The sequence below is a fragment of the Gopherus evgoodei genome, chromosome 1, assembly GCF_007399415.2.
Source record: "Gopherus evgoodei ecotype Sinaloan lineage chromosome 1, rGopEvg1_v1.p, whole genome shotgun sequence".
In the NCBI taxonomy this organism is placed as follows: domain Eukaryota; kingdom Metazoa; phylum Chordata; order Testudines; family Testudinidae; genus Gopherus; species Gopherus evgoodei.
Window position 1 is genome coordinate 273279953 of NC_044322.1, and position 14083 is coordinate 273294035.

At 53.3% G+C, this 14083-nt stretch overlaps 1 protein-coding gene across 2 annotated transcripts in view; it reads right to left on the reverse strand.

Annotated features, from left to right (window-relative positions):
- SHISA8 (shisa family member 8) overlaps positions 1 to 13487 on the reverse strand; it is a 41923-nt gene extending 28436 nt beyond the window's left edge. For both annotated transcript variants that reach the window (XM_030547594.1, XM_030547590.1), the window contains exon 1: positions 12362 to 13487. In XM_030547594.1, coding sequence (XP_030403454.1) covers positions 12362 to 12924 — 563 coding nt within the window. In that variant the 5' untranslated portion in view covers positions 12925 to 13487. The remainder of the gene's footprint in view (positions 1 to 12361) is intronic.
- Positions 13488 to 14083: the final 596 nt, after the last annotated feature.

Consider the following 14083-nt stretch of genomic DNA (forward strand, 5'->3'; position numbering starts at 1 on the left):
GTGGAGAAATATAGAAAAACAAAACAGACAGAGGCTATTGGAGTGAGCTTCCCCATGATGGCTGCCACCACCATCATCTTGTGCGACTCTTAATCTTCTTCGTCCTAATCCTGAGAGATGTCCTGATCAGACCAGGCCAGAGAGAGGGACCCAGATGACAATCACCACCTCTACTGGCTCCAGCTGAATCCCAAATGCCACCTGAATAAAAAGGAATTGAACAATAGCAACGACAATAGCTCCAGCTCATCTCAACTAACTTCTTCTCTTTTCTCCAAAAAGGACAGTTATTATCATCTTTGACATCACCTCAGAGACTGTCGAACAAGGGGGGGTTTCCTTCTAAAAACTCTGTTTAGCCGAAGAGAAAGGGAACAAGGGATGCTGTTAAAATGAAAGCCTCACTTAAAACTTTACATCTCGGATGCTTTCACTGTTTTTGTCCCTTTAATAAAAAGTTACGATTTTCATTAATGTGTTTTCCATGGTACTAAGCAAGTAGATATCTGTGCACACCAAACCATGAACCTTGTTTAACACTCTTTAATGTTAGACAAGAACTATGTTACATTAACATCTTTGGTCCATTTATTCTATCTGAATGGACACAAGAGGCCCTGTCCAAGATCAGGGCCCCATTGTGTAGACCAGGTGTGGGCAAACTTTTTGGCCCGAGGGCCACATCTCGGTATGGAAATTGTATGGTGGGCCATGAATGCTCACAAATTTGGGGTTGGGGTCCAGGAGGGGCTGAGAGCTCTGGCTGGGGCTGCGGGCTCTGGTGTGGGGCCAGAAATGAGGAGTTCAGGGTGCGGGAGGGGACTCTGGGCTGGGGTAGGGGGTTGGAGTGCATGGTGTGTGTGTGAGGGCTCTGGCTGGGGGTGCAGGCTCTGGAGTGGGGTTGGGGATGAGGGGTTTGGGGTGCAGAAGGGTGCTCCAGGGGGTACCCAGGGGTTCAGAGGGGGATCAGGGCTGGGGGCTGGGGCTCAGGGGTGCAGGCTTCAGGCAGCGCTTTCCTCAGGCAGCTCCTGGAAGCAGCGGCATGTCCTTCCTCTGGCTCCTAAGTCTGTGGACACTGCTCCTGCAGCTCCCACCGGCCACAGATCCCAACCAATGGGAGCTCTGTGAGTGGCGCTTGGGGTGAGGGCACTGCACGGAGTCCCCTGGCTGCCCCAAACGTAGAAGCCAGAGTGGGGACATGCCGCTGCTTCTGGGAGCTGCACGGAGCTGCAGGACAGGCGCTTGGAGCAGCTGGTGACACTGCTCCCCAGTGGGAGCTCGAGGACCGGATTAAATTGGCTGGTGGGCCGGATGTGGCCCACAGACTGTAGTTTGCCCACTCCTGGTGTAGACACAGCACACTAGGTCCAGCTGAGCTAGCAAGCTAAACATAGAAATACAGCTGCAGCGGCCTGTGCTGTCTGCCCCGAGAAGTCCCACCCAGGACCCTAGGTACTTCCTAAGGCAGCTGCACTGTCCTGCCGCCTGTGACCACCCTTCTATTTTTAGTGTACTAGTTTGATCAAAGCTAGTGCACATGTGACTAACCGGACTGGAAATGACACCTCCAGCCCGTAGAGCCAGAGGTACCCTCTGGACAGTCCCTGCTCCAAAGAGTTTATAATTGAAGGACTGGCAAGGAAAGCAGATTTGCCCCAGGCCACATTGCTGATCAGTGGCGGAGCCAGGCCCAGATCTCCTGAGTTGCATATCCACTGCCTCCCAATTCATGTGACCATCTCCCTACCAATCAGACAGGTCCCTTCCATGAGGCAACGGTACTGCTGTGCTGCACGATAGGAAATATGCTATTAGGGCAGATCTAAGGAGACATGACGGATGTCAAAGAGCCATAACCTTGTCTAGCATTCTCAAGCTGTCCCATATAGGGGCAATGGCTCAGCAACCGCTGTGAAACAATGGGACTAGGATTCCTGCTAAGACTTTCAGCTACACCAGAATGCACTAGCCCCAGAGCACCCCTTCTCTGTTCTTTTCACTGGCTGTAGGGGCTCCTCACTCTCTGGGCAGGTTTCAGAGATTCCCTCAATCCAGAGGGAGCAAGTTGCCATGGCCTCAGTGTCGAAATGTGTTGAGTCCTGACTCCTCTACTGACTCATTCAGGTAAGTGTTCAGCTTAGCCAGAAAGGATTAAAAAACTCATTTTTATCCCTTCCCACCAGGATCTTGCTCTGCACATCAAACAAATGAGCAAAATTCTACCCCCTTTGCCCAGGTCCCCAACGCCCTGGGTCTGTTCTCTCTGTAAACGCCAGGGGCTAAATTCACTCCTGGAAATAGCAGGCTGCCCTTTTTGGCCTTTGGAAAGGAGCAGAGGGGCAGTATTTGGTGCACCCATCCCACACTTAAGGAGAGAGACACAGACAGAAGCAGGAGGTGGAAAGAGATAAAGAGAAAGGGCCCGATCCTGATCTCACCCCAGGGCCAGCGAGGCACTACTCCTACTCCTGAGGGCATTCTGTGCCAAAAAATTAAAAATTCAGCACCAAAAAAATAAAAAATTTGCGCACTATATTTTAAAATTCTGCAAATTTTATGTGTCAAATAAATATGGAGGGTCCAGCATGGCATTGGTGAGCACAGGCCACTTGGTGCACAGAGTTGGGGATCACTGTTTAGCTGCCCAGGGGAGGTGGCGGAGGGCTTGCAGAGTTTCCTTCAGCTGGGGCATAAATCTGGGGGTGGGTCTGACCTGGCCCCAGATGCTGTGCAAGGTAAGAGGAAGTCCCATCCTCCCCAGCCCAGTTGGGACTAGCAGATGTGCCTGGTGCAGAATAGGAGCCACCAGCAGGATCTTCCCCAGTCCTGCCCCTTGCCCCACAGTGATTTACCTCTTTTCCGGTGCCCCTGGGCCCCCAGAACATACTGTTGGGAAGGGACACATGACAGTTCTTGTGGCTTCCCTTTGCCTCCATGTCAGAAAGTCATTTTTCTGTAGGGAAGCAAAGAAATCTGTGGGGAACCTAAATTCTGTGCATGCGCAGTGGCACAGAATTCCCCCAGGAGTAAACGCCTCCATTGAGGTCAGTGGAGTTCACAGCAGCATCAGCCTGGTGCATGCAAGAGGGTGAGGGATAGCTCAGTGGTTTGCACATTGGCCTGCTAAGCCAGGGTTGTAAACTCAATCCTTAGGTGGGGGATTGGTCCTGCTTTGAGCAGGTGGTTAGACTAGATGACCTCCTGAGGTCCTTCCAACTCTGATATTCTATGATTCATTTTGAGGGGGGGAAGGGATAGCTCAGTGGTTTGAGCATTAGCCTGCTAAACCCAAGGTTGTTAATTCAATCTTTAAGGGGTCCATTTAGGGAACTGGGGTAAAAATCTGTCTGGGGATTGGTCCTGCTTTGAGCAGGGGGTTGGACTAGATAATCTTCTGAGGTCCCTTCTAATACAGCACTTTAGTCTGTGGTGTGACCACTTCAATCTTGTCATGAATATCCCCCAATTGCCATTCAGGCCCCCTTCCCTGCAGCTTCCACCCTTCTCTTCTACTGCTTGGTTACATTAGGACAGATTTAAGGAGGTAAGATGAAAAGGAACTCCCTTTAATGTGACAGGGCAGCTGCTGCTTAGATTTCTGTGCTTGCAGGAGGCTACGATGCTGCTGTCCTTACTCTCAGCGAATAGCACCACTGCCGCTAATAGTGCTCCTAGCAGAACAGGATCTTAGCCCACATGAGGCAAGGTGGCAGGCTTGGGGATATTGATTGGAAGCTGTTAGGGGCAAGGGCTGTATTTACTTCTGGGGCAGGTGTGATGCCCTTCCTCACACCAGAGAATACCTTGCTCCATGGGCTTCAGGGGATCACCACAGTGCAGGAAGGTACAAGCACAAATAAAGGCAGCACAATCGGTCCCTCTGTTTCTGTATAGCACTGAGCACATCCTGATCCTGACTGGGGTCCCTGGGCACTATCATAATTCAAATAAGGAAATAATACATCTTCCTCCACCCTGTACTTCTCTGTCAGTTTGTTCTCTCCCCCCCAGATCTAGGACTTTACATATCCTAGGACCAATCCTTTCCTCGTAGCCTGCAACTTCTCCTGCCCTGCTCCATTCTCCTCAGATCTTGCTGCAGTTTGGTTCTGCCTCCTGGGGCTTTGTTCCCACTCTGACCATGCTTTCAGCTGCAAGTGCCATTGCAGTTGAATCCACACCAAAGAAACACCCGCCCCAGACAGACGTAAAGCAGCCCCACAGAGCCCCGAGCGGGGCTGACTTTTATAATGTCAGTTGATCAAAAAAGCTTCTAGAAGCTTATGACAGCAGGACTAGGCCACAATTCACTTACTGACGGGTGGAATTTCTGCCATTGTGACAGAGACCACCCTGGAAGTGCTCCAGAAACCATTGCGTCAATATGAAGTGAGCCTGACTGGCCGCCATGATGCACGGCCAGTACATACTGTAAAGGGTACAAGGTGCGACCAGCCACCCTTTGTGCCAACTACATGAAGAAAACAGTGATGTTCCATCACCCTGTGTGTTTGTGGCAAGCATGAGCACGGACCCAGCCCACTGGAACCTGGGCCTGCTGCATGCAGATTGAGACCAGGCCATCGGGATGCCTGCCTGGCCATCTACTCAACCAGGGAGAGGAGGTTGGCCAATGGAGACTCCTGTGACTGTGACTCCATTAGTCCGTTCACATATCCGGGCGGCATCCACTGGCTCCCTTGATGCCTTCGAGGTACTGTCCGGGGTTCTCTGCTCGGTGTCCCCGTCAGGTCTCCCTTCTTATGACCCTCTGACCGCAATCCTGTCCCTGTTCTTTTATTAGTTGTTCCCCGGAATCAGTTGGGTTCTGAGGTCCTGTAGATCCTCCCCTTAGGCTGAGGGGTGGAATCCTTTAGCATTGGGCGGGCTTCCGCCTGCCCAGTTCCCGGAAACCCAATAGGTATAGGTAGGTTATTTGTCATTCACAGATGTATAGAAAAAAAAATGCACCCTCTTCAACATGTGGGATTTAAAGACTTCTGCTGCAGCTCTTCACCCAGAAGCCTGATTCTCCTTTCACCTGTGTCGATCACATGGCACTTCACTGAGCAACACCAGTGTAAAACAAGACCAGTTAAAGCAAGAACCATGTGGAGCCTCCACCAACAGCCTGCGGGGGCTGTGGTGAGTGTGCACAGATATGCTAAGTGTGTTTCGATCACATGCTACCTGTTTTTACAGTGATTGCGGCCAACATCCTCTCCAGAAGAGGCTACCCACAACCTCTGCCAAGCATGAGCCATGTGATCGTTGTTGCAGTCAGTGGCACTGTCTTCTTGAATCTGGACTAGATGACCTCCTGAGGTCCCTTCCAACCTTGATATTCTACGATCTCTTCAGACCCATGGGCTGTCCTCTGCTTTCCCCGAGCAGCACAGACCCCATTGTACCAGAGTCAGGACTCTGACACATTTTGACACTGAGGCCATTGCTCCCTCTACATCAAGATATTTCTGAAACCAGCACAGACCCTGTGCTACCTCTGCACAGACACTTCTTGCATCCTCTCCTGGCCCAGGCAGCTTATGCATCCGTTGTTATCTTCCCCCTCTGGTGCGGTCTTGTTAGAGGCCATCTGTCTGGGCACAGGTTACCAGCTTCAACACTTTTTGCTGCTGGAGCTGCTGGCCGGCATCACCAGGCCGCCTGGATTTGTCATGGTTGCATTACTGCTTCTGTGCACTTGCATATGTTGTGAGACATGCCCCACTCCCGCCTCTGCATGCTCATAAGTCTCCAGTGCATTTCAGTGGAGAACGCTGGTGCGTAACATCTCCTCCCTGCTATTAGCACTGTATAATTGCAGCTTTCCCCTTTCCAGGACATTTTGTGTCAAAGGAAACTATCAGGCTCATAGACAATATATTTCATAATAAACTGGATAGAGCGTACCCGTGCTACTGCCCTCTGCTGGAGAGTATCAGAACTCCTCAAGTGTGTGTCATAGAGCCTACGCTGCTAACAGAGAGTCTTTTAGCTCATGTGATAGAAGCCAGAGGATGCGAGTTCTACACTTGCTTTTGCTGTGAAGTTCAGAAAGACCATGCCTGCTCAACACAGCAACAGCCATTCAGTGCTCTGGTAGGTGGCCAGAGATTAGCTACCATACTCCATACGGAGAATGGGCTGGTGTGGGGTCCTACTTTTGTCACATGGAAGAAGTGCAAAGGCATGCAAGAAAAACCTGCCTTTTCCCACTCCATATGCTCATGTCCAAAAATACACAGCTTCTGGGGAAGAGATCTGTTCAGTAATGACCCACATATTTCAAAGTACAGTCCCATGTGATTGGCACGTATGTTTATGGGGAGCTAGACCCTGAGGGGGAGCAGAATACATTACCAGCTTGGTTAAACAGGGACCACTGTGACTTGCACTAGCAAAGGGAAAAAAAATGAGCGCTCAGATCTGGCACCACAGAATCCAGGCTACAAGGAAAAAACAGGTTTCCTCTGGTTAACACAATCTGCCAAGAGGACAGCTCGCACGTTAACCCCTGATGGCAAGAAATGCAGGAGAATAAATGGAACCCAACCACACGTGTCCTGAAGACAGATCTGATGGTTCTCATTATTGGCCTAAGAAGATGTGATTCCCAACAGTGGGCTAAGCTTTTGGGGTACTGGTGTATCTGCATATCACTGTTAGGCACTACCAGTTTCATGGAAAGGCTCTCTCTCTCTTCCTGTTACCCACACACATGAAATGGGAAATTACACCCCCTCCCTGACATCATATGACTAAACACAGCCCCAGGCATGGCCAGGACCAGGTGAGGGAAAAGCACATGTTGCTGAGATTCCAACAGCTGGATCTGGCAGCCAACAGCTCCTGGGGATCTGGCTGATGAGGTTGGTAGGGCACCAATTGAGTCTTAGTTCAAGCGTGTAGGTAGGCACTGCCGGGAGGGAGCTCACATTGCTGGCCAGAGAGGAACTATAGCTAAGGGCCACCAGACAATACTTTCCCTCCTCTCTTTTCTCATTGGTTTCTCTTGGAGAGAGCAGGGTTCGAATATCCCCCTTGCTCACACAACACATTCTTCATACCCCAGTCCAGCCCCACCAAACCCTCCCATCACAGAAAAGGCAATAGGTCTTCTCGGTACACCCCAGCGGAGCTGAGAGAGGTGTGTTATGACAGGAGTCATCGCAGCATCCCTGGGGATGTAGCGTCCTTCCTCCAGTTGTCCCAGCCAGGAAAACAAGCGTGTGCATACGCGCACACACGCACTCTTGGACACGTGCACACCCCAAGAGTGCAGAGAGCTCCTCCCAGGAGCAGGCTAATGGCAGAGGAGTTGGAGCGGAGGGAGGCTGGAGGAGTTTGTATCGATTCGGTAGACCTGCCAGGCAAACGAGGAACGGAGGAGGTGGAAGGGATGAGGGCAGACAGAGAGACAGAGAGGACTAGGCTTCATCTCATAGATAGATTGAGAATTAATTGAACCTGGATTCACCAAAATGTTGGGCCTCCTAGTCCTGCCTGCTCCCAGATGGACACTTGACTTCTTCTTTAGCCCTCTGCCAATCAGGCAGCCCCCAGCTCAGCAGGCAGCCGGCTACTAGCGATCACTGTGCATGGCACTGCCGTTTGCTATTCTCCTGGAAGAGTGAGTCCCCATGGAGCATGGGGCTGAATCTTGCCTTCATCTGTTCCTGTCATCGCCTCCTCAGCTCTCTCATTCCTCCTCCCCCATCCCAGCCCTGAGTGGCAGCTGCCTTTCAAGGGATTCTGTAATCACCCTGCCACCCACCCCAGCCTTCTCCTCTACACCCGCTGCTTGGCTGAGTCAGCCCTTGGGGGGGTGGAGCTTTCATGCCAGTGACTGGAAGGAAGTGGGGCTTCTCCCAGTGCTGACTCAGTGGCTGCCAGCAGTGGGAGAGCAGAGGCTGCTACCCATTTGAGACCAAACGCAGGGCATTTAGCTGCTACAAAATTGTGTAACAAAGCAAGGGGGACGAGTGCTAAGGCCCCAGACATTTCAGGGGATGTAGATATTTTGAGATGCTCTCCTGATCATTATCTGTCCTGGGCAGGCATTTCCTTAGGTGCTGCCTTTTTAATAGACCCCCCTAACACAGCTCCATATAACGGAGTCGTCACCAGATCTAACCCCCTGGCGGACAATCTGCAAACTAAAACATGCTCCTCACGGATTAGAAACTCACCCAGGTGCTTGATGGAATCATGTCTATGCTCCGCCCCCTTTGTCCTTTCTCCCATTCCCCTCTGTCTATGCCTTTCCCCATCCCTCTTGTCCCTAACGTCCGTTCCCCCTTTGCTTTAGATCATCCAACTTCCTTACTTCTGCACAAGTGCTGTGTTCTGCGACCAAGGGATCTCTGGTGCTGCTGATCAGGAGGGAGATGCCCTGGCAGAGCTGTGGTTGCCATCAGTCAGGGTAGGGGAAGGCTGGGCTAACAGGAGGTGCTGGAGATGAGGAGTCATGGGCACTGGCAGGGCTACATGTGGAGCCTCCATGGCTGGCTTAGAAGAGGCAGCTCGGGGGCAGCACTGAGGTGCATTGGCAGAACTCTGCATGGGAACCTTGCGCCCTGCCTGGCTTCACTGACTCTCATTAGCACCTCACTGCGGAGCATAAAACTTGCTGAAAAAAAATCAGCCTCAGAGAGAAGCTGCAAAAAAGTAAAAGCAACAAATTTGTGTCGATTGTGCTGCTGTGCTGCCCTTCCTCCCTGTTGCCAACAGCCCTCCGTCCTGACCCCCAGCACTGCCAAAGACCCTACACTCCCAACCCCTCAGCACTGCCAATGACCCTCCACTCCGAGCCCCCCAGCACTGCTAAATCCACCTGCCCTGACCCCTAGCACTGCCAAAGCCTTCCCTGCCCTGACCTCCAGCACTGCCAACGCCCTCCATTCTGACCCCCAACACTGCCAATACCCTTCACTCCCAGCCTCCCAGCACTGCCACAGCCCCCCAACCCTGACCCCCAGCACCCGGCACTTCACTCCCAGCCCCCCAGCACCGCCAAGGCCCTCCATTCCAACCCCCAGCGCTGCCAAGCCCCCTCCCCCCGTCCTGACCTCCAGCACCCGGTACTCCACTCCATCCCCGCTGCACTGCCAATGCCCCCCCCCCATCCTGACCTCCAGTACCTGGCACTCCACTCCCAGCCCTGCCCAGCATTGCCAATGCCCCCCCACCCTGACCCCCAGGACCCAGATACTCCACTCTGAGCCCCGTAGCACTGCCAATGCCCTCCATCCTGACCCCCAGCATCCTGCTACTCCACTCCCCACCTCCAGCACTGCGAACACCCCTCCCACCCTGACCTCCAGTACCTGGCTATTCCACTCCCAGCACTGCCAGCGCCCCTCCATCCTGACCCCCATCACCCAGCTACTCCAGTGCTAGCCCTCCACCAAGCGCCGCGCCAATGCCCCTCCATCCTGGCATAAACCATGCATTTTTATTGCAGGCCCTTTGCCAATGTGCCTCACCTCTGTCTTGCACCACTCCATGGTGTTCCAGCTGGGGGGGCCCTCTGCTGCTCTTGGAGCAACAGTCCCCATCAGCTGTGTGACAGCCCCTAGGAGACAATGTCATCACATAGGGCTTTGTCTACCAGGACCTAGGACAAAACCCCAACCAAACTCACCACACTGGTGACCAAAGCCAGAGCCGAGATATATGAATAGCAAGAGGTTACATTACTGATTTCCTTTTCATAGCAAAGTGCTGTACAGAATGAATGTTTGGGGATCACTCACACGGCCAGGAAATGCAACCGTCTCTGGGGTGGAATGCCATGGCTGTGCTCACCCAGCAGAACATCCAGCCACGCCATAGGCTGGGTAAATTAGGATAATTCTTTCCTTTGAAATGTGAGAAGGAATTTGGGAGGTGCAGTGCAGTTACCTAGGGTGGATTTGACTGAGATGCCAGTTTTAACCCCCATTCTCTGGTAAAAAGTGCTGTGGGGCCTTTAAAGACCACATGTCTGCTCCTCAGGATGGTTTACATCGAGGACAGTGGAGGATCCGGCCCCCACGAGGGGGCAAGGTAGCATTTTCAGGCTTCCCCTGAGAGACGGCACCGATTCCATGATCCCAGCGTGGGACAGTTCAGAGTGCGGCGTCAGGGGACGGCTCCAAATGGCACAATACACCTGCTTTGTATCAGGCGCCCTGTGGCTAGTGATGGGCACTTGGCATAGCCCCAGTCTGTGGCATCACAACATGCCAGCCAGCCCTAGAGACCTGGAGCACAGAAGTCAGGACTTTCCTAAGGAGTTTGCCTCTGGAGTCACTCTCCTTGGCTGCAGTTCGTTAGCGGCTCTCTCCCCGCCTCTCACTCAACAGGGGTCAGTGGAGCAGCTGGTTGCAGGCACAAGGCTGATCGAGTTCCCCCAGGCCATGCGAGCTGGACTTTCTGGCAGCCCCAGTGAATCTGTCAGTGGGCGACACACTCTTGCCTTAAATCTGTCCCCCCACCGAAGCACCATGGCACCTCGCTGGCTGCCCCCACCCCTCCCAAGCTCCACTAGTGTCATGAGTCAGGTAAGGTCTCATGTTCTCCGATCCTGCCACAGCAGGAAGCTATGGGGAGGGCAGGCCCTGACATTTTAAGAAGCTGGCATCTCAGGTGCCACTGCCTCCCTGCACCTGCCTACACACACACACACACACACACACTGCCTTTCATCATGGACAAGCCCTGAACCATCCCCCACCCTGACAGAAAACTGACAACAACTGAACGTGCTTGAAAGGACATAGGGCCTCTGGGGGCCGTTGCTGGGGCAGACTGGCGTGGATGGGAGTGACATACCTCTGCCCCGATCTGGGACTGAACCTTCTCAGAGTGCTGCGGGGGGGTTCGGGGGGGCGAGACTTTCCAGGAGTGAGAGAGGGAGGCTGAGTGCAGAAAGCTAATCAAAAAGGAAGTGTATGTGTGTGTGTGTGTGTGTGTGTGTGTGTGTGTGTGTGTAGCGGGGACAGGTCGGGGGGACACGCAGAGGCGGTGCTAGCCCATTGGGGGCCCTAAGAAGAATATTTTGGGGTTCCCCCCGGAACACATAATAAAAAGTGAATTGTCCCCCCGCAAGCTGCTTGGGGCCCTAAGCAATTCCTTAGTCGGCTTCTGGGAACACAACAAGAAGAACATTTATTTGAAGTGAAGAACTGACATATTAAGAGAGCGCGCACCAGAGAAGAAAAGAGAGAGCAGGTGGTACACAGGGAGAGAGGGAGAGAAGGAGGGACAGACAGCAATACAGAGATGATGAGAGAGTGAGAGAGAAGGAAAGAGGGAGAAAGCAGGTGCGGGGGTGGTGGTGAGGATCCTGTAACCTTCCCCATCTCTGTTACTCTCTCACTGCTGGGAAGTACAGCCCCTCGGACTTGCTGGATGAAAGAGAGGAGACACAGAGGTTGAGCAGAGCCCCAGCAGTGCCATCCTGATCCCTCGTTCCCCCACCCGTCCCTTCGGCTGTCTGCCTACTCCCTCCTGGCACCCATATGGTAGCAAAGCCACCCTGCTGGAAAGAGGAGATGCCCTGGCTGAACTTTCTGCCCACAGCATGATCAAAACCAGCCTGGACAATGATGCGGTTCTCTGACAACCTTCTGGCAAGGAGGGGTGAGGGTCATATGGTAAACATACAGATATGTGCACGACGCACATACACACACACCTCCTTTGACAGGACAGAAACTAATGAAGCTGCTCAGCGAGGTCTCTCCTAAAGCAGGATGCTACAGGAAAGCTAAGACGTTCATTGTAAGTAATTGTCCTGTATAGAATCTAACTCTGAAATGCCCCCAAACAGATGGTAAAACTATGAGCCTTACACTCAGAATCACAGAAATCAGGGCTGGAGAAGACCGGTTAGAGTAGAACATGTCTTGTCCATCCCCTGAGGACTGTTCCCAGGATCTGACCAGTCCATTGTTAAATGACCCAAGTGATGGGGCTTCCATCCCCACATCCTCTTTGGGGGACTATTCCATAGCCCAGCAGGCCTCACTGGTAGGAGAGGGTTCCTGATCTCCAACCTAAATTTCCCGTTGCTCATCTTCACCCAACAGCTCTGAGTTCTACCCCCTCAACTCATTCCTCTCCTGCCTCAGTGTTTCAGACACCTGGATCCCCCGTAAATTCTCTTCTCAGGGTCCAGAGCCACATCAAGGAGGGTTTGAGGGGTGACAGGTCACTGTGGGGATCTGGGGTTGGACTGAGTCTTGCCCTCTGGAAGGGAAGGTGAAAATGCAGCCAAGAGTGAAGTCTGGAAGTATCATCTATCTGCTGTGGAGGGAGACAGAGGGAGCTGGGACAGAGACAGGGAGGAAAGGAAGGAGTAAGTCCCTTTTACCTGGACATGGTCATCTCCGTCGGGGGGCTCCGTGATTTCTCCAGGCCCAACTTGGTGAAGATGCCCACCAGCACCATGATGGCCACCACGCCACAGATGATATATACAATCATGTTGGTCTTGTCTCGGGTAGGATCCTCAGGGGTCTCATCCACCCGGGCCGGTGGCTGGCCTGTGTTGACCCAGTTGGGGGTGTCGTAATTGGAGCATCCACTTTGGTCCAGCCGCCCATGCTTGAACTGGCAGCAAAAGCGGTACCCGCAGGTCCCACAGCAGTACCGGTAGATCCCTGAGTTGCAATTGAATGGAGGGTCCCATTGCCCCATGACATCGTAGTAACCACGGCACCTGTCCCCACCTGGCACAGCCTCAGTGGGGGCCACCACGGTGTCCTCCAAGGTGGGAGCCCAGCTGGTGTTACCATGACTCTCCACCTGTCCCTCCAGCTCAGGATCCTGGGTGCTGGGTGCTCTGGTCCAAACCCGCCCTGGGTCCAACAGAACCAGGCAACAGACTCCGAAGATGTAACCCCGCTCCATCCATGCGCCACTCCCGCTTGCCATCGCAGTCGCCTCGTCAATGGGGATGGAGGCTGGTTAGCGCCTCGCCTGCCTCCTCGGGGGAGAAAAGCCCCTCTCCTACGGAGACACAGCCAGGAGGGTGTTCAAAAATTCCCAGCCAGATGCTAGGACACAAGCTTTATCACTCTGTCAGCTGGCGGGAAAAGAGGAGTCACCCCCACCTCACTAAATGGCTCCCCCCATCAAACCCCACAACTAGAATGAGCCACTTGGCTGAGCCAAGGGCTTAGGGTGGGGTGTGGGGCAGGGGAAGGAAAAAAAAGGAGAAGAGGAAAATACTAAAGATAAACACAACAGTATGTGGAGTGTCAGCCTGGCATCAGGGCAACCCCTGAAATTCCTAGCGAGAGCCTGGGTGCAAGGAGGCAGAAGCTGCAGACCCCCCTCTGCTTCTCGTCCTTCAGGAGTGAATTTTGTATCTTTGTAGTGTCAGTCGAAAGGCTGCCCTGGAAACAGCGAGGGCAGTTCCCATCTCGGGGGCTCGAAGCTGGGAGAGGATCCTGGAGGCAGCCAGTGCAGCTCTGTCTCTCTCCCCCTTCCTCGGAGACACTGAGCTTTCTGAAAAAAAAAAACCACACACACACACAACCTTCACACCAGAGAGGGAGGGAGCGAGGGAGGGAGGGAGGGAGCAACTGAGAGAGCGGGAGGGAGCCCAAGGAAGGGGAAAGAAGGCGAAATAGTCCTTATTCCTTCCTAAACCGAGCGGGCTCCTGTGCCACAATTGTCTGACAGTTACCAAAGGAAACCAGGGAAGAACCTTAGCCAAGTCCTCTAGTTGCACATCTACTGTCCTCCGTGCAGAGCCTTGGCTGGCAGCCAGAACCAGGCTGTCACCAGGCCAGCGGGGATACAAGAGGACGCTAGCGGCTCCTTGTCGACTGTAGCCATAGGCACTGGTGCACAAGTGGCATGAATAAGAGAGACACCCACAAACACACACCTGTCAAGGGAGGGATTGAAAGTGCCTGGACCTCTGCAGGGCTACCCCCCGCTACACACACTGCAGGGTTACCCCCCTACACACACACACACACACACACACTCTCTCTCTCTCTCTCTCTCTCTCTCTGCAGGGCTATCCCCCCCCCCACACTCCCTCCTCTGGCAAAGCACTACCACCCTGTAAGAGCCCACTGCA